The sequence below is a fragment of the Hippocampus bargibanti genome, linkage group LG04 (assembly GCF_051943395.1).
Source record: "Hippocampus bargibanti isolate YZ-2025 linkage group LG04, ASM5194339v1, whole genome shotgun sequence".
Lineage (NCBI taxonomy): Eukaryota > Metazoa > Chordata > Actinopteri > Syngnathiformes > Syngnathidae > Hippocampus > Hippocampus bargibanti.
In genome coordinates this window covers 3,796,413-3,816,435 of record NC_142737.1, presented here as the reverse complement: position 1 = coordinate 3,816,435, position 20,023 = coordinate 3,796,413, and the positions used below count along the sequence as shown (strand labels likewise).

Below are 20,023 nucleotides of genomic sequence, written 5' to 3'. Positions count from 1 at the left end.
CTGCCACTGCTCACCCACTGAAAGAAAAATTATCCTGTGACAGTAAAGTGACCTTGAGAGTTTTGAAAGGCGCTGAGAAATTAAATGTATTATTCTTATTCTTGCTGTATAATGATGATCATTTTATGTTCCTTCCGGGTTGAGTGGACGCTGGCATGTGTGGCTGCCGCTGCTCACCCACAAACAAATAACTTATCCTGCGACAGTAAGGTGACCTTGAGAGTTTTGAAAGGCGCTTAAAAATTAAATGTATTATTCTTATTCTTATTCTTGCTGTATAATGATGATCATTTTATGTTCCTTCCGGGTTGAGTGGACGCTGGCATGTGTGGCTGCCGCTGCTCACCCACAAACAAATAACTTATCCTGCGACAGTAAAGTGACCTTGAAAGTTTTGAAAGGCGCTTAAAAATTAAATGTATTATTATTATTATTACTATTATTATTATTATTATGGTTATTATGTTTATTGTGCTTATGATTATGATTATTATTGCCGTTGTGTAATGTGATCATCTTATGTTACTTCCGGGTTGAGTGAACGCTGGCACGTGTGGCTGCCGCTGCTCACCCACAGAAAAAAAAACTTATCCTGTGACAGTAAAGTGACCTTGAGAGTTTTGAAAGGCGCTGAGAAATTCAATGTATTATTATTATTATTATTATTATTATTATTGTTGTTATTATCTAATAGTTTTACTGGAACTGAATGAAATGTATTATCATTATTATTATTATTATTATGTATGGTTTGCATTTTGGACGGACACCCTCATTTCAAGCTCATATAACTCCAGACCCATATAACTTAGGAATTAACTCAACAATAACAATGCAAATGTTATTACCTTTTCCAAAATATGTACAAAAAAAGTTAAATACAACAGAATTGTATTCTAGCAGTGATTTATTTTTTTTATTTACTTTTATTTATCTCATTCACTGCCATTCCCAAATGTATTGTTTTTTTCTTGCGGGGGGTGCCGAAAAAGCGCTGGTCAGACCTCTGGCAATGTTTTTCCAGCATTTGCCTTTTGTACACCCACCCCCATTTCAAGCTCAGATAACTCCAGACCCATGTAACTTAGGAATTAATTCTTTTTTTTCTGATGAAAGAAGAAAGGTTTCGAACACTGCATTGAATGTTTATATGTAGTTCTAAAACTCAATATTCTGTGAGTCCTGGAATTAGAGTGACAATGAGAAAAACCCTGGCACTGGAGTGGACACAAAGTGCTCCTGGGGAAATTACCTGTCGCCATGGGAACTCGATGATCGGCGTGGAGGGCTCATGGCTGCCTCTTGCGGACCATTCCGCAATGACGAATCAGTGAAAAAAGAGACAACAGAAGAATTATTATCAAGGAATAAGGGAATGAGGCATTTTAGGTGTGTGTGGGGGGGGGGAGTTGAAAGGGGTACACGATTACAACATGAAGCACTACAAGTGAACTGAGCAGTCACCGTTCTGTTTTTCAAAGGAAAAAAATATGAGGGAAAGCATGCAATAATAATAATAATAATAATAATAATAATAATAATTAAAAAAAAATCATTTATAAGCGCCTTTCAAAACTCTCAAGGTCACTTTACAGTCACAGGATCAGTTTTTTTTTTCTGTGGGCGAGCAGCGGCAGCCACACGCGCCAGCGTTCACTCAACCCGGAAGTAACTCAAATAGATGGAAAGCTAGCTAGCGAATAGATACAGTAATAATCATAACACATTTCATTTATGAGCACCTTTCAAAACTCTCAATGTCACTTTACAGTGACAGGATACAGTCGCTAAATAGATAGCCACCGAGCCAGCTAGATAGCCAGGAAGCCAACTAATAGATAGCTAATGGATAGCAAATACAGTGATACCTCGGTTTACGAACCCCTTGGCTTACGAACGTTTCGGTTTACGAACGTTAAATTTATGAAAATTTTACCTTGGCATACGAACTTTACCTTGGCATATGAACTTTTTTTTCGTACACGGAGCTGCCTCAATGAGTTATGTGTCGTTCGCGAACGAGCCTGTTCTTCTAACAACAAAATGGCAACCGACTGTTTTTGTCCTCTATTCCCCGCCCCCAGTCTTCGGTTAAAGCCATGTGATTGGTCAAGAACTCAGCAGTGAGGGGGGGGTGGATTAAACATTAAAGAGACAGCCAGACGACAGTAAGAGTTTCAACTTTGATAGTTCAAAGGCAGAGTGTAAACTGCAAGGTTAAAATATCCCATCAATCAGGCTCCACAAATAACGCGCACAAGCCAACTGTACACTTGATGCAAAAAGCTATCAACCCAGATAAACAGAACACAATTGATGAGGAACTAGGTAAAATTATCGCAGAGAAAGCACCTACAAGGGATCATTCCTTAAGATGGTGAACGAAGACGGCTACGTTCCTCATCAAGTGTTAAATGCTGAGGAAACCGGCCACTTCATCCCATCAACCCATCACAAAGGTAAATAAAACAACTTTATTATACAGTCCAGTTTATTTATTTAATTATAATACCATAGCACATTTATTACACATAAACTAAGGTATAGTTTTAAGGCTTAGAAAGTTAGAAAGTAGAAAATTATGTTTTATGGGGACCTGAGAACGGATTATTCTCATTTTAATGGTTTCCTATGGGAAATTAATTTTTGGGATACACACTTTTCGCCTTACACACTGTCTGGGAACCAATTAAGTTCGTAAGCTAAGGTATCACTGTATCCTCAATTTTTTTGTGATTTTTCTTGGAATGATTGTGGAAAGCCTTCATGGAAGCACAGCAGAGTGCAGATTCGGGTCAAAAAGACCCATGCAGCACAGTGGTGGTGATGGGGGGAGGGGGCGAAAGGAATAAAAGCGAAGTAAGCAAGTGTGGAGATAAATAAAAACAATCAAAAATTTATGATCCAAGATAATTTAATCAATTGCCCAGCGTCCATCCACGCGTGAATTTTCTATTGCGCTCGACTCATTAGAGTCACGGATGAGATGCAGCTTCTCAACTCGAAGGCACACATGTGCTCACCACAATTGCACAACCCCCACCCGTCGAGTCACGAATAAAAGATGATTGGACCCTATTGTAATATTTTAATAAAATGTAATATCTGAGCAAATTTCATTATTTCAACCACAAGATGGCGCCGCGAGAGTCGCTGCCTTTCCAGCAGCTCATGTACAAGTGATACCTTGGCTTACGAACTAAATTGATTCCCAGAAAGTGTGTGTAAGGCGAAAAGTGTGTATTCCAAACTTTAATTTCCCATAGGAAACCATTAAAATGAGAATAATCCGTTCCCAGGTCCCCATATGTTATCTACAAAATATCTGAATCACAGACTAATGTGAACAAAGCTGTAGCATCCATTGACAAAAAGATTGTCTCACATTTCCTGTTCCACTTACTGGAAATCCGCTTCAATTCCAAGCCGCGACTTTTCAAGAATAGATGGACATCATTAAGAAAAGTTGGACGGCTACGAAGCTAGCAAAAATAGCAAATAATATTGCAAATAATGAAATTTATTATTATTATTATGAATCCACAAGTTCAAAGTAAAAATTTGAACAATATTTCTTAAGTTATTTCCTGACCAACAGCACCCTCTCGTGGATGTGTAGTAAATCACACCACACTCGCAGCTGTGGATTGATTCAGACGTAGCACTACTGAAGGCCTGGGAGTGACATGCACAGCCCGCCATTGCAAAGTACACATAGCAGCATCAAGGTAAAAAGGCTGTATGTCATTCCAATTTGACATTGACGACACAAGGAAAAAATAATTAGGGACCCATTTAGCATCATGAGCTAAGTTTGGGAAACGCAGCACGATTATCAGCACAATTTGCAATCTAGCTAGCTACCTTGCTGGCTATCTATTTGCTATCTATTAGCTAGCTACCTGGCTGGCCATCTATTTGCTATCCATTTGCTATCTATTAGCTAGTTACCTGGCTTGCTATCTATTTGCTATCCATTTGCTATCTATTAGCTAGCTACCTGTCTATTTGCTATCCATTTGCTATCTAGATAGCTACCTAGCTGGATATCTATTTGCTATCCATTTGCTATATATTTGCTATCTATTAGCTAGCTACCTGGCTGTCTATCTATTTGCTTTCTAGCTAGCTACCTGGCTCTCTACTTGCTATCCATTTGCTATCTAGCTAGCTGCCTATCTATTTGCTATCCATTTGCTATCTATTAGCTAGCTCCCTCGCTGGCTATGTCTGGCTAGCTAGCTATATGGCTGTCTAGCTAGTTAGCTAGCTGGCTAGCTAGATAGCCTTCTATCATGCTGCCCCCTCGTAGCAGGGAAAAACATTGCCAGAGGTCTGACCAGCACTTTTTCGGCACCCCTCCGCAAGAAAAAAAACAACATCCGAACAAAATCAGGAAAGTTCTGCCCAGCGCTATTAAAATGGACAATTGACAGTAATATATGTTTAATACAAAAATAGTCTTATATTCATATTCTCCATATAAATACCCGGCGGATAAATGTCAATATAGCATAATCACTACTAGCTATCGCTAGCTATTAGCTATCTATTAGCTCTAGCTAGCCATCTATTAGCTCTACCTATCTATTAGCTCAGTCATTAATAGAAATATATTAGCTATCAAGCTAGCTTTGTGTCTATTTGAGTTACTTCCGGGTTGAGTGAACGCTGGCGCGTGTGGCTGCCGCTGCTCACCCACAGAAAAACTTATCCTGTGATATTATTATTATCGAACAGTTCTAATGGAACTCTTCACATAGTTATAAAATAGAGCAAATGACATCACTGCGTATATTTGAAAATACACACACACAAAAATACACGTAAACTTCCAAACACAGCTGCATCGACACAACTGGATAATTATTCATTAGTTTAGCTAAGTAGTGCAACATGGTGGCCTTGTTTAGCTCCGGCATTTACCTGCCCGCGTCCGCGTTCCCAATCGCGGTCCCATCAGCGTAAACTTGCTCTCCGGCGTTGCTTCCGTGACAGCGACTCTACCCCACAAACGTGTCCGTGATAAATCCGTGTCATTTTGTTTCCTCCTTACACAACGTCGCCGAGAACACACAGACACACAGTAGGAAGTTCCGATAATGTTTGCGTAACCTGAACGCAGCAGGTCTATGTCAAGCTAGCCGCCTTCCTGTAGCAAACATCGATCATTCTTCCCTTCCAAAAGTGGGTTGTGGCAGGTCCAAAAAGTAGTTCGTCTTCTTCACCTTTGACTAGTAAATTCGCTATTCGATTTAAGATTTACAACACACCTGACGACACATTTAAATATTAATCCGCCAGTCCCAGCCCAGGTTGACGCCAATGCGGAGTGATTTGCGCGTCCCTTAGCAACAACTTTATTAGTTAGCTACTTAAAGAAAAACCTCACATTAGCCTGCGTCGCTTCCTTTATTTGACTCCATTTTATCTTCGTTCTTTGTCTCTTAGCAAGCTACCGTACCGAGCGACGCCTTTTGTTGACGTGGGGAAACATACTGGCGAGATTATGCCGCTGTCAGCATCAGCACCTCAGGAGGACGCCAAATGAGCAAAGACGAGGAGGAGGGTTGAAAGAGGAAGGCACTCATGCCTCAACCTGGTCGCCATCTACCGACCAAGCAATAACATCATTTTTTTTGTGGGGGTTCGACAATTTTTGTGTGGAAATTAAAGGACAACCGACACCATTTTTTTGTTTCCTAACTGACATCAGAAAAACCGTTTTATAGCATATAAAACAGCCAAAACACGCAGGCTGATGTTTTTAGTCATATGCAAAACACCAATAAAAATGACGTAAAGTGTCCCAAAACTACTTCAAAATGACCTCAGAAATGGCGTCACCATTTCAAAGTTAAAAAACAAAACAAAATAACAAATAATGTGGCACAACACAGTCATTCAATCTCAAGCACTTTCTGTACCCTCTTTGTGACATGAAGCAGTTCTAGATGAAAGAGTACCGGAACAAAGCGTCCTTTTCCCCAATGGATCGGGGACGTCATGGTGGAATGTGCATCTGTGCTACAAGTTAAATGTTGAAAGCAAACACGAAGCTGAAGCATCCATTGACGAAACGAGACTGTCTCACATTTTCTGTAAATCCGCTTCAATTCCGAGCCGCGGCAGATCCATATACGCACCAGTGCTCCGCGCTGACGCTCCTTTCGTCTAATCGCAGGCTTCTCATTACAATAGTCAGCAGCAATGTATCAGTTATGCATGCATCCATGCATCTATCCAAATGGCACTGACAATCCTCCCAAATCAAAAACAGTGCTGCCGAGCCAAAAATGCTAAAAAATCTGCACTGTGAGACAAATAGTTTTTTTTTTTAATCTTATCCAATCCAATGTTAAAAACATCAGCATAAAATAAAAATGGAAATCAGTGAGACATCACGAAAAGCATTATTTTTCCACTTTCTGACTGGAACATCATGAGTCATTTTATAATAACTCACCATGTCAGGGTCAATGCTCTTAAGATAACAGACGGAAAATCCCTATGTTGTGGGCAGAGGCAGACAAGAGTGGAGATCAGATCTGACGTGACGCCTGTTGGATGGTCTCCAGCAATGTTTTATTTGGAACTGTAAATAGCTTGTGTATGACGTAGCTACAGTGATACCTTGCCTTTCGAACTTAATTGGTTCCCGGACAGTGTGTATTCCAAAAATTAATTATCCATAGGAAACCATTAAAATGAGAATAATCCGTTCCCAGGTCCCCATAAAACATAATTTTCTACTTTCTAAGCCTTAAAACTCCACAAAATATACCTTATTTTATTTATAATAAATGTGCTATGGTATTACAATTAAAGAAATAAACTGCACCGTATAACAAAGTCGTTTTATTTACCTTTGTGATGGTCACTGATGGCTTGATGGAATGGAATGGCCGGTTTCATCAGCATTAAACACTTGATGAGGAAAGTAGCCTTCTTTCACCATCTTGAGGAATGATCCCTTGTAGGTGCTTTCTGTGCTATCATTTTACCTAGTTCCTCATCAATTATGTTCGGTTTATCTGGGTTAATAGATTTTTGCATTACGTGTACAGATAGCTCGTGCGGGTTATTTGTGGAGCCTGATTGATGGGAATTTTAACCTTGCAGTCTACACTCTGCCTTTGAACTATTAGAGTTGAAACACGTCCAAATTTCAGTTTTCTATCCATTTTGTCACTTTCTGTTGTCTACCTAGTGTTTAAATCACCTCCCTTCACTGCTGCGTTCTTGACCAATCACGTGGCTTTAACCGAAGACTGGGCGGCGGGGAATAGAGGACAAAAATGTCAGCAGCCATTTCCTTGTTACTCATTGCGGCACTCTGTGTGTATCCCGAAAAATAGTTTATGTGCCAAGGTAAAATTTGTATAAATTTAACGTTTGTACACCGAAAAGTTCGTAAGACAAGGGGTTCGTAAACCGGGGTATCACCGTCTTTAGAAAATGGAACTTTTCGTCGGCCTTGCGTAACGTTATCAAGAAAAAAAAGTGTGAAATTGCATCTCAACAGCACCTCATGGTGATTTTAACTCAATAACAAAGGCGTACCACACAGTTCCGCCCCATGCCCCCTTTTTTCTTTCCTCAAAGGAAAACTAAACCCTCAAAATGAGCCGTTAGCGCTTTTCCTCACATAGTTTTGAGGTTTGGGGTTCAAATCTCGGATTTTTAGTGTGGAGTTTATGTGCACAATGCACTTGCGACAACAAAACATTGTTAGATTCACTGAAGACTCAAAATAGTCCACAGGTGTCTTACCCCAAGTCAGGTGGGATAGTTACCAATCAACCGAAAAATAAACATTAAAGAGACAGGCAGACGACATTTTATGGGGACCTGGGAACGGATTATTCTCATTTTAATGGTTTCCAATGGGAAATTAAATTGTGGGATACACACTTTCCGCATTACACACTCTGTCTGGGAACCAATTAAGTTCCTAAGCCAATGTATCACTGTACAGTTTATTTCTTTAATTACAGTCCTTGTGGAATGTGATTCTCCTTCCAAACAGCAATTCCCTCCGACCTCCCACCCCATTCCATCAAGCCTTCAACAACCATCACAAATGTAAATAAAATGACTTTATTATATAGTACAGTGTATTTATTTCATTACAATACAATATCACATTTATTATACATAGAAAAGGGTATAATGTGTGTAGTTTTAAGGCTTATTTAGTTGAAAATTATATTTTATGCAGACCTGGGAACGGATGATTCTCATTTTAATGGTTTCCTATGGGAAATTAACTTTTGGGAGACACACTTCGCCTTACACACTCTGTCTGGGAACCAATTAAGTGCGTAAGCCAAGGTCCCACTATTGTCACGGTTTGCGAGGTGGTGATGGCGGGTTCGGATCCCAAAAAGCAGGCAGGAGGGAGCAGGAGGTTGTTTGACAAATTGTATTAAAATAAAGTCAGCAGGAACAAAATGTAAAACATCAAAATCATCTGAATGGAAAAAATACAAAGTAGCAAAAGAAGACCAAAAGTAAAAGTCCGCCAAGGTTAAACAAACACATACACAATGCATGCAGCAACCAAGCAGCAAACAAACAATGAACCGGCACCGGATGGTCGCGCCGGGTGTCCTTTTAAGTGTCAATGATTAAACGACTAGCACCTGCGAGGCTGCGGGCAGGGCTGACGTCGCTACCCGCTGGTCGCCAATCTGATCGGGACGACCAGCACCTGTGCAGGTGTAGGCGGGGCCGACAGCGCCCCCCGTTGGTCGCCAACCAGATCATGACAACTATACATAAAATAAGGTATATTTTGTGTAGTTTTAATGCTTAGAAAATTCGAAAGTAGAAAAGTATGTTTTATGGGGACCTGGGAACGGATTATTCTCATTTTAAAGGTTTCTTATAGGAAATTAATTTTTGGGATACAAACTTTTCGCCTTACGCACTCTGTCTGGGAACCAGTTAAGTTCGTAAGCCAAGGTATGACTGTCTACAGGGAAATTTGAAAAGCACTACAGAGGGGGGAAAAAAACGGCATTTTTTTTGGGAAGATTACCATTTCCTACCTGGAGCTGCTCTGTCCTCCACCATCTGTCTGACAATGGACCCCCTCAAGTTGAAGAAAACATTCATGGTGGACGCGACGGGGGTGGGAACGATGCTGAATGGCTCCGACGTCTCCAGCAAAAGCCGTTTGCGGCTCCGTGTGCGTATTCCTTGCTTGCGCTCAGCCAGCCTCTCACCGCCTTTCAGCCCATTATCCTCGAGGGGGCAAGAGCGCTTGGAACGTCATCGTTTTTTTTTTTTTTTTTTTTAAAGCCCACACAGCCACTTATGGTGTGCCGTGATGCCGGAGCATCTCACTCACATTTTTCTCGCCTCATTATGATGGAAGCTCGATTTTCCTGCAGATGTGTCTGAAACTTGATCTGTGTGAAGCTCAGTTTGGAAGAAATCTGTCAACCGTGCGTCGCTACGCATAGAGAAGCACAATGGCATGATTCAGTAGGATTCGAAGGAGTGTTTTATTATACAGTGATACCTACTTACGAACTTAATTGGTTCCCAGAAAGTGTGTGTAAGGAAAAAAAGTGTGTATTCCAAACAGTAATTTCCCATAGGAAACCATTAAAATGAGAATAATCCGTTCCCAGGTCCCCATAAAACAGAATCTTCAACAAAATAAGCCTTAAAACTACATACAATATACCTTATTTTATGTATAATAAATGTATAATTAATGTGCTATGGAATTGTAATTAAAGCAATAAACAGTACAGTATAATAAAGTCATTTTATTTATTTATTGCAAATTTCCCCATTGAATGAATATGGATGAATAAAGATTTTCTGATTCTGATTTATCTTATGTGAAGCAGATTCTTTCCTTACAGACAGTGTAGGTGTAAGGAAAGAATCTGCTTAACATTAGATATCAAGTAGACAGGACGAACTTAGTACAACAAACTGATTTATCTTTGTGATGGTCGTTGATGGCTTGATGGAATGGATAGCTTTTTGCATAAAGTGTCTCGAGGAGCTCTGGGTTGTACATCTTAGTAGTTGTGGTATCGCAACAGCAACAGATGCAAGTAGACACACTAGAAACGTCATTAATAGCTGGTTCGCTTGCTTGTATGTTCTCTTCAAATTGTACAGATGGCTTGTGCGGGTTATTTGTGGAGCCTGATTGATGGGATATTTTAACCTTGCGGTCTCCACTCTGCCTTTGAACTATCAATAAAGTTGAAACGAGTCCAAATTTCCCTTTTTTCTCTACCCATTTTCTCACCATCTCACTTTCCTTTTTTGTTTTTTTTTTCTTCACTTTCTTGTTTCAAGCTCTGTCGTCTCCCTTTCGTGTGTGTGTTTCTGTTTTTGTAATCCCTCCCTCCGCTCACTGCTGCGTGTGCCCCCTCCCTCCTCTACCACAGATCTTGACCAATCACGTGCGGCTTTAACCGAAGACTGGGGGCGGGGGATAGAGGCTCGTTCGCAAACGACACATCACTCATAGCGGTGTTGCGTGTGTTCCCCGAAAAATAGTTCGTATGCCAAAATTATATTCTCGCGAATTTAACGTTCGGAAGGCGAAAATCGTTCGTAAGCCGAGGTATCACTGTATATTGTATAATACAATAATTTATCACATTTTGTGTTCTTTCTGTGCTTATTGCAGCTCCTCAAAACATTATATGCCATATTACAATCCTTCCATTTGTTTAGTTTGTTTTTTTACTCCACTTTTTGGTTCTTCTGTCACACAGAACATCAATAGTCTCTACTGAGAGAATACAATACTATATATATATATATATATATAGCGCTTTAACAATAGCTGAAGCTGTAACAAAGTGCTTAACATGGACAACTATCATACAGGAAATAAAGCAGTCACAAAGATAGTAGAAGGCACCAGGGAGTAAAACCAAGATCAAGTTGGGATCATGCTGAGTCGAATGCCAAAGAGTACAAGTGAGTTTTGAGGCGGGTTTTAAAGATGGGCAACGAGGGCTGCTGCTGCTCACCCGCAGAAAAAAATATTCAGTGACTGTAAAGTGTCCTTGAGAGTTTTGAAAGGCGCTTATAAATGAAATGTATTATTATATTATTATATTTTATTTTATAGAGCAAGTTGTATTTGACAAATTGTATTAAATAAAGTCTTCAGGAACAAAATCTCAAACGACAGTCATCAGAACAGAAAGGTCCAAAGTAGCAAACAAAACCAGGAGTTAAAACATGATAAACCGATAAAGCGCTGGTCATACCTCTGGCAATATTTTTCCATCCTACGAGAGGGCAGCATTTGCCTTTTGTACAGCTGCCCCCATTTCAAGCTCAGGTAACTCCAGACCCATATAACTTAGGAATTAACTTTTTTTCTGATAAAAGAAGGTGGTTGATAAAAGAAGAATGGTTGCTTACGCTGCATTGAATGTTTATGTAGTCCTAAAACTCAATAGTCTGTGGGTCTTGCAATTTGAGTGAAAATGACAAAAACCCTGGCACTGTAGTGGACACATTTTGTGCACAACGTCTGGAAGTGAATGAGTTAAAAATGATTTTGGAGCTTAACGGAAGCCTTCGCCGTCACCGAGATTTGATGAGGTAAGAACAAAAATCATGCATTTTTTTTATTATTTATATAACGCTTCAACAACAGCTGAAGCTGGAACAAAGCGCTAACATTACAAATTATGTTGTATTAGCTATCCATTAGCTAGCTGGCTAGCTGTTCGCTGTCTAGTAGGCTGTCTAGCTGGCTAGCTGTCTATTACCTATTTATGAACAATTTAGGGAAGCGATTATAATTTTTAATCCCCTACACATACAGTGATACCTCGGTTTACGAACCCCTTGGTTTACGAACTTTTCGGTTTACGAACGTTAAATTTATGAAAAATTACCTTGGCATACGAACTTTACCTTGGCATATGAACTTTTTTCGTACATGGAGCTGCCTCAATGAGTGATGTGTCGTTCGCGAACGAGCCCGGTCTTCTAACAACAAAACGGCAGCCGACTGTTTTTGTCCTCTATTCCCCGCCCCCAGTCTTCCGTTGAAGCCATGTGATTGGTCAAGAATGCAGCAGCGAGGGGAGGTGGTTTAAACATTAAAGAGACAGGCAGAGAACAGAGAGTTTCAACTTTGATAGTTCAAAGGCAGAGTGTAGGCTGAAAGGTTAAAATATCCCATCAATCAGGCTCCACAAACAACCCGCACAAGCCATCTGTACACTTGATGCGAAAAGCAATCAACCCAGCTAAACAGAACACAATTGATGTTGAACTAGATAAAATTATCACAAAGAAAGCACCTCCAAGGGATCATTCCTCAAGATGGTGAAAGAAGAAGGTGACATTCCTCATCAAGTGTTTAATGCTGATAAAACCGATCACTCCATTCCATCAAGTCATCATCGACCATCACAAAGGTAAATAAAAAGACTTTATTATACAGTACAGTTTATTTCTTTAATTATAATACCATAGCACATTTATTATACATAAAATAAGGTAGATTTAGTGTAGCTTTAAGGCTTAGAAAATTGGAAAGTAGAAAATTATGTTTGATGGGGACCTGGGAACGGATTATTCTCATTTTAATGGTTTCCTATGGGACATTAATGTTTGGCATACACACTTTTCACCTTACACACTCTGTCTGAGAACCAATTAAGTTCATAAGCCAAGGTATCACTGTATTACATATAGAGCGCACAACAAATTAATAAATAACTAGTTTTCAAATCTGAAGTCAAGAATAATGACTGTTATTGTGGTTTACATAAAAAAATATAAAATTTTGGTTCAGATTTTAGCAAGCATCATGGAATTTCACAAGTTTGATTTGCTTTCGCGGGCCGAAAAAAATGATGCGGCGGGCCGGATTTGGCCCGCGGACCTTGACTTTGACACCTGCCACATCTCAACTCTTCTTTCCATTATTTTAATTTCTGAAACATCATTTCGATATTATCCCCGCAGGGTTCCTATTGTACTTTACAAAATGGACGTACCTCTTTGTCGCTTTCTCATATTGCGCAGAGCATCCATCTCGAAAGCATCCATTTTGTCTATGCAAGGCAAAGGACACAAAAAATAGCAGCGAGGTAACCTTTTTTAGCCTCTAATGCACTTCAATTCAATGAGTTGTTTTGGACCAGCGGTTTACTAATGCAAGTCCATTTTTTTGGAGCAAACTGTTCAATTATTCAGTCATTATGTCGCCGAGGCTCGAAGCTTATCACGGCGTGTCCCGCAGCGTGCCACGGGCATCCATTAGCATGATCTTTTTTTTTTTTTTTCTCTCTCTATCGGTTTGTGTCCCGCTCATGTAATGGCGCATCCATTGTTGGCCTTCAGTAAAGCACAGCCACTCTGCCTCCTGGATGTTTGCTTTTCATACTTCCAAAGTGTCTAAAAACAGACAAGAGACAAACGGAAGAAACGGTCAGACGGCGACACGCTGCCTTGCAGGATGGAGCCTCAAAGGTTTTAGGTGGAAGCGTCGTGTGAATCATAAAGTTACGCCGTCTCGATGTGAGAGTCCTGCTAACTCTGCTTTTTTTATTTTATTGTATATATAGCGAATAGATAGCTAATAGCTAGCGCATAGATAGCTAATAGCTAGCTAATAGATAACTATTCGCTATCTATTCACTAACTAATGGGTATCTATTCGCTAGCTAATAGTTATCTATTAGCTATATATTCGCTTGTTATTAGCTATCTATTTGCTAGCTAATAGTTATCTATTAGCTAGCAAATAGATAGCTAATAGCAAGCGAATATATAGCTAATAGCTAGCGAATAGATACCCATTAGCTAGCGAATAGATACCCATTAGCTAGCGAATAGATAGCTAATAGCTAGCGAATAGATAGCTAATAGCTAGCACATAGATAGCTAATAGATAGCTAATAGATAACTATTAGCTATCTATTCACTAACTAATGGGTATCTATTCGCTAGCTATTAGCTATCTATTCGCTTGCTATTAGCTATCTATTCGCTAGCTAATAGTTATCTATTAGCTATATATTCGCTTGTTATTAGCTATCTATTTGCTAGCTAATAGTTATCTATTAGCTAGCAAATAGATAGCTAATAGCAAGCGAATATATAGCTAATAGCTAGCGAATAGATACCCATTAGCTAGCGAATAGATACCCATTAGCTAGCGAATAGATAGCTAATAGCTAGCGAATAGATAGCTAATAGCTAGTGCATAGATAGCTAATAGCTAGCTAATAGATAACTATTAGCTATCTATTCACTAACTAATGGGTATCTATTCGCTAGCTATTAGCTATCTATTCGCTTGCTATTAGCTATCTATTCGCTAGCTAATAGTTATCTATTAGCTATATATTCGCTATCTATTTGCTAGCTAATAGTTATCTATTAGCTAGCAAATAGATAGCTAATAGCAAGCGAATATATAGCTAATAGCTAGCGAATAGATACCCATTAGCTAGCGAATAGATAGCGAATAGATAGCTAATAGCTAGCGAATAGATAGCGTTGTGTGAATCACAAAGTCGCCTCGATGTGAGAGTCCTGCTAACTGTGTTTTTTTATTTTATTTGAATAATAATAATAGAACATTTGATTTCTAAGTGCCTTTCAAAACTCTCAAGGTCACTTTACAGTCACAGGATATTTATTTTGTGGGTGAGCAGCGGCAGCCACACGCGCCAGCGTTCACTCAACCCGGAAGTAACTCAAATTAAAGGGTTAGCTACATAGCTAGCTAGATAGCTATGTAGCTAGCTAGCTATTAGCTACCTATTAGCTGTCTAGCAAGCTTTCTATCTATTTGAGTTATTCCGGGTTGAGTGAACTCTGGCGTGTGTGGCTGCCGCTGCTCACCCACAGAAAAACGTAAACCTGAGACTGTAAAGTGACCTTGAGAGTTTTGAACGGCACTTATAAATCAAATGTATTATTATTATTATTATTATATGCATATGCTAGAAAATGTACACTTATAGCCTTTGCGTGTCTGGGTTAGCAACAAAGCTAACAATATGAACGTAAATGATAAAAGTGAATGTCATTTTTGTAAATGTAAAATAAAAATACTCTGTGCTAATGCAAAGTTTAGCTCCAGATTTAAATGAGATCCAACGCCAAAGCAGTCTCTTAAATGTGATCAATATTCACGTTTTAGTTTCTTCATGAGAGACAATATCCTCTCTCATCTTTTTCAACGCTTCTTTCTAGAATTGTTTTTGGGGAACATTTCGAATACAGGTAACATCCGACTTACAACCGAGTTCTCTTCCGACCAAACGGTTGCAAGTCAAAATGGTCGTAAGTCGAAATCCATTCAAAATGTTGAATAGAGACTCGGAGCCTAAATGACTTGCAAACTCCCCCCTGTGGTGCCATCACACGGTCGATTGCTGTGCGAGCGTGAGATGCTGGCTGGCTGGTACACGTTGCCGGCCTGCTAGCGCGTTGCCGTGCCAGGCGTAGAAATAAAATAAAAAAAAATAGAGTATGGAGGTCGTAAGTCGAGCTGGTCCTAAGTTGGATGTTACAGGAACATTAAAAACTAATGACGAAAAGCATCTGCTTAGCAACAGTTAGCGTGGGCGGAATGGGACGATCGTACGACGCGATTGACTCTGAAATGAAAGCGGGAGAAACTGTAGAGGTTTTCTTTCCCCTTTACCTCCACGAGTTGCTTTCACCGTTGTAAACCTCGATGGTTTTCAAATCGGTGACGCCGTCTGTGCCCCCCAGCGCTAGCAAAGCACCGTTGAACACCACAAGAGACACCTGGAATAGAAATATTTCATTCCACTCAGCTTCAGCCTCTTAAAGGACAACCGACACCATTTTTTTGCTTCTGACATCAGAAAAATATTTTACAGCATCTAAAATACCCAAAACACACAGGCTGATATTTTTAGTCATATGTAAAACACTAATGAAAATGACTTAAAGTGTCCCAAAACTGCCACAAAATGAGCTTGGAACTGGGGATATTCATAAAGTCCCGCCCCTTTTTCGTGACGTCACTATTGGTCACACACTGCCTTGCTCCAGAATCAAAACAATGGCTTCAGAGAGTTCAGATTCGGAGAACATGCTTTGCTTTCTTGTTACTCATCCAGTTATGAATATGATTTAAATAGTTCTGAAGAGGAAAGCATACATGTTTGCAATCGATTAAAAAAGTCCTTCTGTATCAATTCAAGTCGTCAGGACTCCAATGTAGCGTACTAAAAAAATGCACAAGATGGCGCCCAAGTTCTGTTGGAAATGGGCTTTGTGTCAACTAGTATCAAATAGTAGTCTTGGTGCAACACACAATGATTCACCATTGCGTTATTTATGTTTTTTCCTTCTAATTTCGCCATCAACACAAAATTTTCACACCAAACAAAGTACCCAAAATACATTGTGTGTCGCTTCCTCGGTCAGGGGCGTTCCTTTAGTGACGTCACATCAGGCTTTGTCATCAACTCGAAAACATGACTTCCTGAATATTCAGCGCAAGTCTTAAAAGGTAAAATATAGCTGTATGTTGGGGAATCTTTGTATAATGCGCTCAGTAGAAGTCATTTGAAGCCATTTTACAAATTATGGACACAACTTGTCCGCAGACGTCGGTTGTCCTTTAAGGAAAAGGCTTTCTCGGCCTTCGATTCCCGCTCAACTACTTACATTGTCTCTCTTGCTTCTCATGCGTTTGACCGGAGTCCACCTGGTGGTGTCCGGGTCGAGGCGCTCCGCCGAGCAAAGGCCCAAACCGAGGTCATCTCTGCCCCCGGCCACGTAAACGTGTCCCAGGTACACGGCGCAGCCGGCGTTTTCCCTGGGGGTCGACATGTGGGCGCATACGGACCAGGTGCCCTCTTCGGGGTTGTATTTCTCCACTGTGGGATGTTTCGCGGTGAGGCGTCACTAGCAAGCATGCTACAACAGCGATACGGTGACGTCATCGGTGTACCTAAAAGTGTCCCCGTACGAGCAAGCGGTGTGTTTCTATTTTTTTTTTTTAAAGGAGCACAAATGATTGTTGTGGAGTTGCCGGATATGAAAAACTCAGATATTGAACTTGTACCAAAATAAGTTGTGGGAATTTCGCGAGGGCGAACTTCTCACAGACGGAAATAGTCCAAACGGGTGGCAGAATGACATCACTGGTTGTTTATCTTTGGTCAGGGGCAACCTCAACCTATGTTTGTGAAAGCGAGAGAAAGCGACAGAGGGCGAGAGAGAGAGGGAGAGAGAGACAAAGAAAGAGAGAGAGAGACAGTGAAAGTGAAAGAGAAAGAGGGGAGAGAGAGAAAGGCAGAGGGCGAGAGACAAAGTCAGAGACAGAGAGCGAGAGAGAGAGACAAAGACAGAGAGGGACAAACACAGAGAGAGAGAGCGAGAGAGACAGAGAGAGAGAGAGAGGGGGTGAGAGAAAGGGAGAGGGAGAGAGAAACAGAGAGAGAGTCAGAGAGCGAGTGACAGAAAGACAGACGGAGCGAGAGAGAGGGAGAGACAGACAGGGAAAGAGAGACAGACAGAGAGAGAGAGATAAAGACAGAGAGACAGATGGCGCGATAGCGCAAGAGACAGAGAGAAGGGGTGAGAGAAAGTGAGACGGAGGGAGAGACAGAGATACAGAGAGAGACAGAGCGAGGGAGAGAGACAGACGTAGCGAGAGAGAGAGAGAGACAAAGTCAGAGACAGAGACAGAGAGAGACAAAGACAGAGAGACAGACAGAGAGAGAGAGAGCGAAAGAGAGACAGAGAGAGAGAGAGGGGGTGAGAGAAAGGGAGAGGGAGAGAGAAACAGAGAGAGAGACAGAGAGCGAGTGACAGAAAGACAGACGAAGCGAGAGAGAGGGAGAGACAGACAGGGAAAGAGAGACAAACAGAGAGAGAGAGAGAGAGATAAAGACAGAGAGAGAGGGGGTGAGAGACAGACGGCGCGAGAGCGCAAGAGAATGAGAGAAGGGGTGAGAGAAAGTGAGAGGGAGAGAGAGAGAGAGAGACAGAGACACAGAGCGAGGGAGAGAGACAGACGTAGCGAGAGAAAGAGACAAAGTCAGAGACAGAGAGCGAGAAATAGACAGACAGAGAGACAGACAGAGAGATAGAGAAAGAGACAGAGAGAAAGGGAGAGAGAGAGAGAGAGAGATAGCGAGAGACTGAGAGAGAGAGAGCAATGGACAGAGAGATTCAGAGAGAGGCTGCGAGAGAAAGGGAGAGGGGGACAGAGAGTGAGACAGAGAGCGAGAGACAGACGGAGCGAGAGAGAGAGGGAGAGACAGACACAGACAAAGAGACAGAGAGAGAAAATTGCCCGGATCCCGACTCGACTGCGCTGCACTGCTCAAACCGAGTGGCAACTGTGATGTTAAACATTGTTTGTTTGAAGAGTCTATATTGTTATTATTATTAAGTTGGAGGAATTTTCCCATTATTAATAATAAAACAAAACAAAAAAAAACAGTTGGGGTCAACCAGCCTCCATCGTTAAAAAAAGACTTTTAGTAACCACAAAGTTTCAAGCATGATATGACCCCCATAACACTCGCGCAATCGTAAAACAATGTCCGTGAGAGTGGTCATAGTTTTATTACCTTCTTCAAAATAAAAGTCATAATAATAATAATAATAATAAGTATACAGTGGTACCATGGCTTACAAACTTAATTGGTTCCCAGACAGAGTGTGTCAGGCAAAAAGTGTGTATCACAAAAATTAATTTCCCATAGGAAACCATTAAAATGAGAATAATCCGTTCCCAGGTCCCCATAAAACATAATTTTCAAATTTCTAATTGTGTATAATACATGTGCTATGGTATTATAATTAAACAAATAATCTGTACTATATAATAAAATCATTTTATTTACCTTTGTGATGGTCGTTGATGGCTTGATGGAATGGAGTCATCAGCATTAAACACTTGATGAGGAACATAGCCTTCTTCTTTCACCATCTTGAGGAATGATCCCTTGTAGGTGCTTTCTCTGCCATAATTTTACCTTGTTCTTCATCAATTGTGCTCTGTTTAGCTGGGTTGAAAGCTGTTTGCATCAAGTGTTCAGATAGTTTGTGCGGGTTATTTGTGGAACCTGATTGATGGGATATTTTAACCTTGCAGTCTACACTCTGCTACTGAACTTTCAAAGTTGAAACGAGTCCAAATTTTACTGTTTTCTATCCATTTTATCACTCTCTCTCTGTCGCCTGCCTGTCGCTTTAATGTTTAACCCCACCCCTCCTTACTGCTGCGTTCTTGACCAATCACGTGGCTTTAACCGAAGACATGGGGCGGGGAATAGAGGACAATAAAAAAGTTGGCTGCCATTTTGTTTTTTGGAGAACGGGCTCCTTCGCGAATGACACATCACTCATTGTGGCGCTCATCCCGAAAAACAGTTTGTATGCCAAGGTAAAATGTTCATAAATGTAACGTTCGTAAACCAAAAAGTTCGTAAGCCAAGGGGTTCGTAAACCGAGGTATCACTGTAATTATAATCCTAAAATGAACAGAAATTCATTCCCCCTGCTGTAAACTCAGATAATGGTGAGTTTTGCCCAGCTATCGACTGACACTAGTTTGTCAAATTTCGGATTGGCCGTTTGACTTTGCAGTGGGAACAAAGCGCAATTATTAATTTATTTATTCTTGCTGCAGAGCTCCCTTTTCATGCTATGGGGTACCATTGGCTTTTATGACACCCATAAACAGTTTAGTGGCAGCGATGCTACACCGGTTAATTAAAAAAAGATCAGGAATAAGCCAAGTCAGTGAAACAAAACAAGAAAACGCTCACGCCGCGGCCAAATTTTCCAAGCATGAAGAGCGATCCTTCGCATTTTTGTTCATTACAAGCAATTCAAGCACCCGAGTCAGTTCGAGGCTCAGATTTTAATTGTAGAATGTAGTGCAATGAGAATTTCCCCAATGTGAGACTAATAAAGGTTAATCTAAGATAATTTAATGTAATGTATTTTAATATTACCCATTTTAATTTAATCTAATGTAATTTCATTTAGTTTGATCTAT

The 20,023-nt window shown here is 40.5% G+C and overlaps 2 protein-coding genes across 16 annotated transcripts in view; both read right to left on the bottom strand.

The window, feature by feature from the left end:
* LOC148898754 (potassium channel subfamily T member 1-like) overlaps positions 1 to 10,061 on the bottom strand; it is an 81,503-nt gene extending 71,442 nt beyond the window's left edge. For 5 of the 8 annotated variants that reach the window (XM_088993598.1, XM_088993599.1, XM_088993603.1 and 2 more), the window contains exon 1: positions 9,054 to 10,061. In XM_088993598.1, coding sequence (XP_088849724.1) covers positions 9,054 to 9,120 — 67 coding nt within the window. In that variant the 5' untranslated portion in view covers positions 9,121 to 10,061. Of the gene's footprint in view, positions 1 to 1,252; positions 1,302 to 4,926; positions 6,729 to 9,053 lie in introns of those variants that run through there. The other 3 variants (XM_088993602.1, XM_088993601.1, XM_088993600.1) reach the window with 3 other exon arrangements.
* A 757-nt stretch (positions 10,062 to 10,818) lies between these two features.
* LOC148898752 (uncharacterized) overlaps positions 10,819 to 20,023 on the bottom strand; it is a 44,405-nt gene continuing 35,200 nt past the window's right edge. For all 8 annotated transcript variants that reach the window (XM_088993597.1, XM_088993593.1, XM_088993595.1 and 5 more), the window contains 3 exons: positions 16,672 to 16,883; positions 15,674 to 15,780; positions 10,819 to 13,410 (listed from right to left, as the gene is read on the bottom strand). In XM_088993597.1, the coding sequence (XP_088849723.1) occupies positions 13,353 to 13,410; positions 15,674 to 15,780; positions 16,672 to 16,883 (377 nt within the window). In that variant the 3' untranslated portion in view covers positions 10,819 to 13,352. The remainder of the gene's footprint in view (positions 13,411 to 15,673; positions 15,781 to 16,671; positions 16,884 to 20,023) is intronic.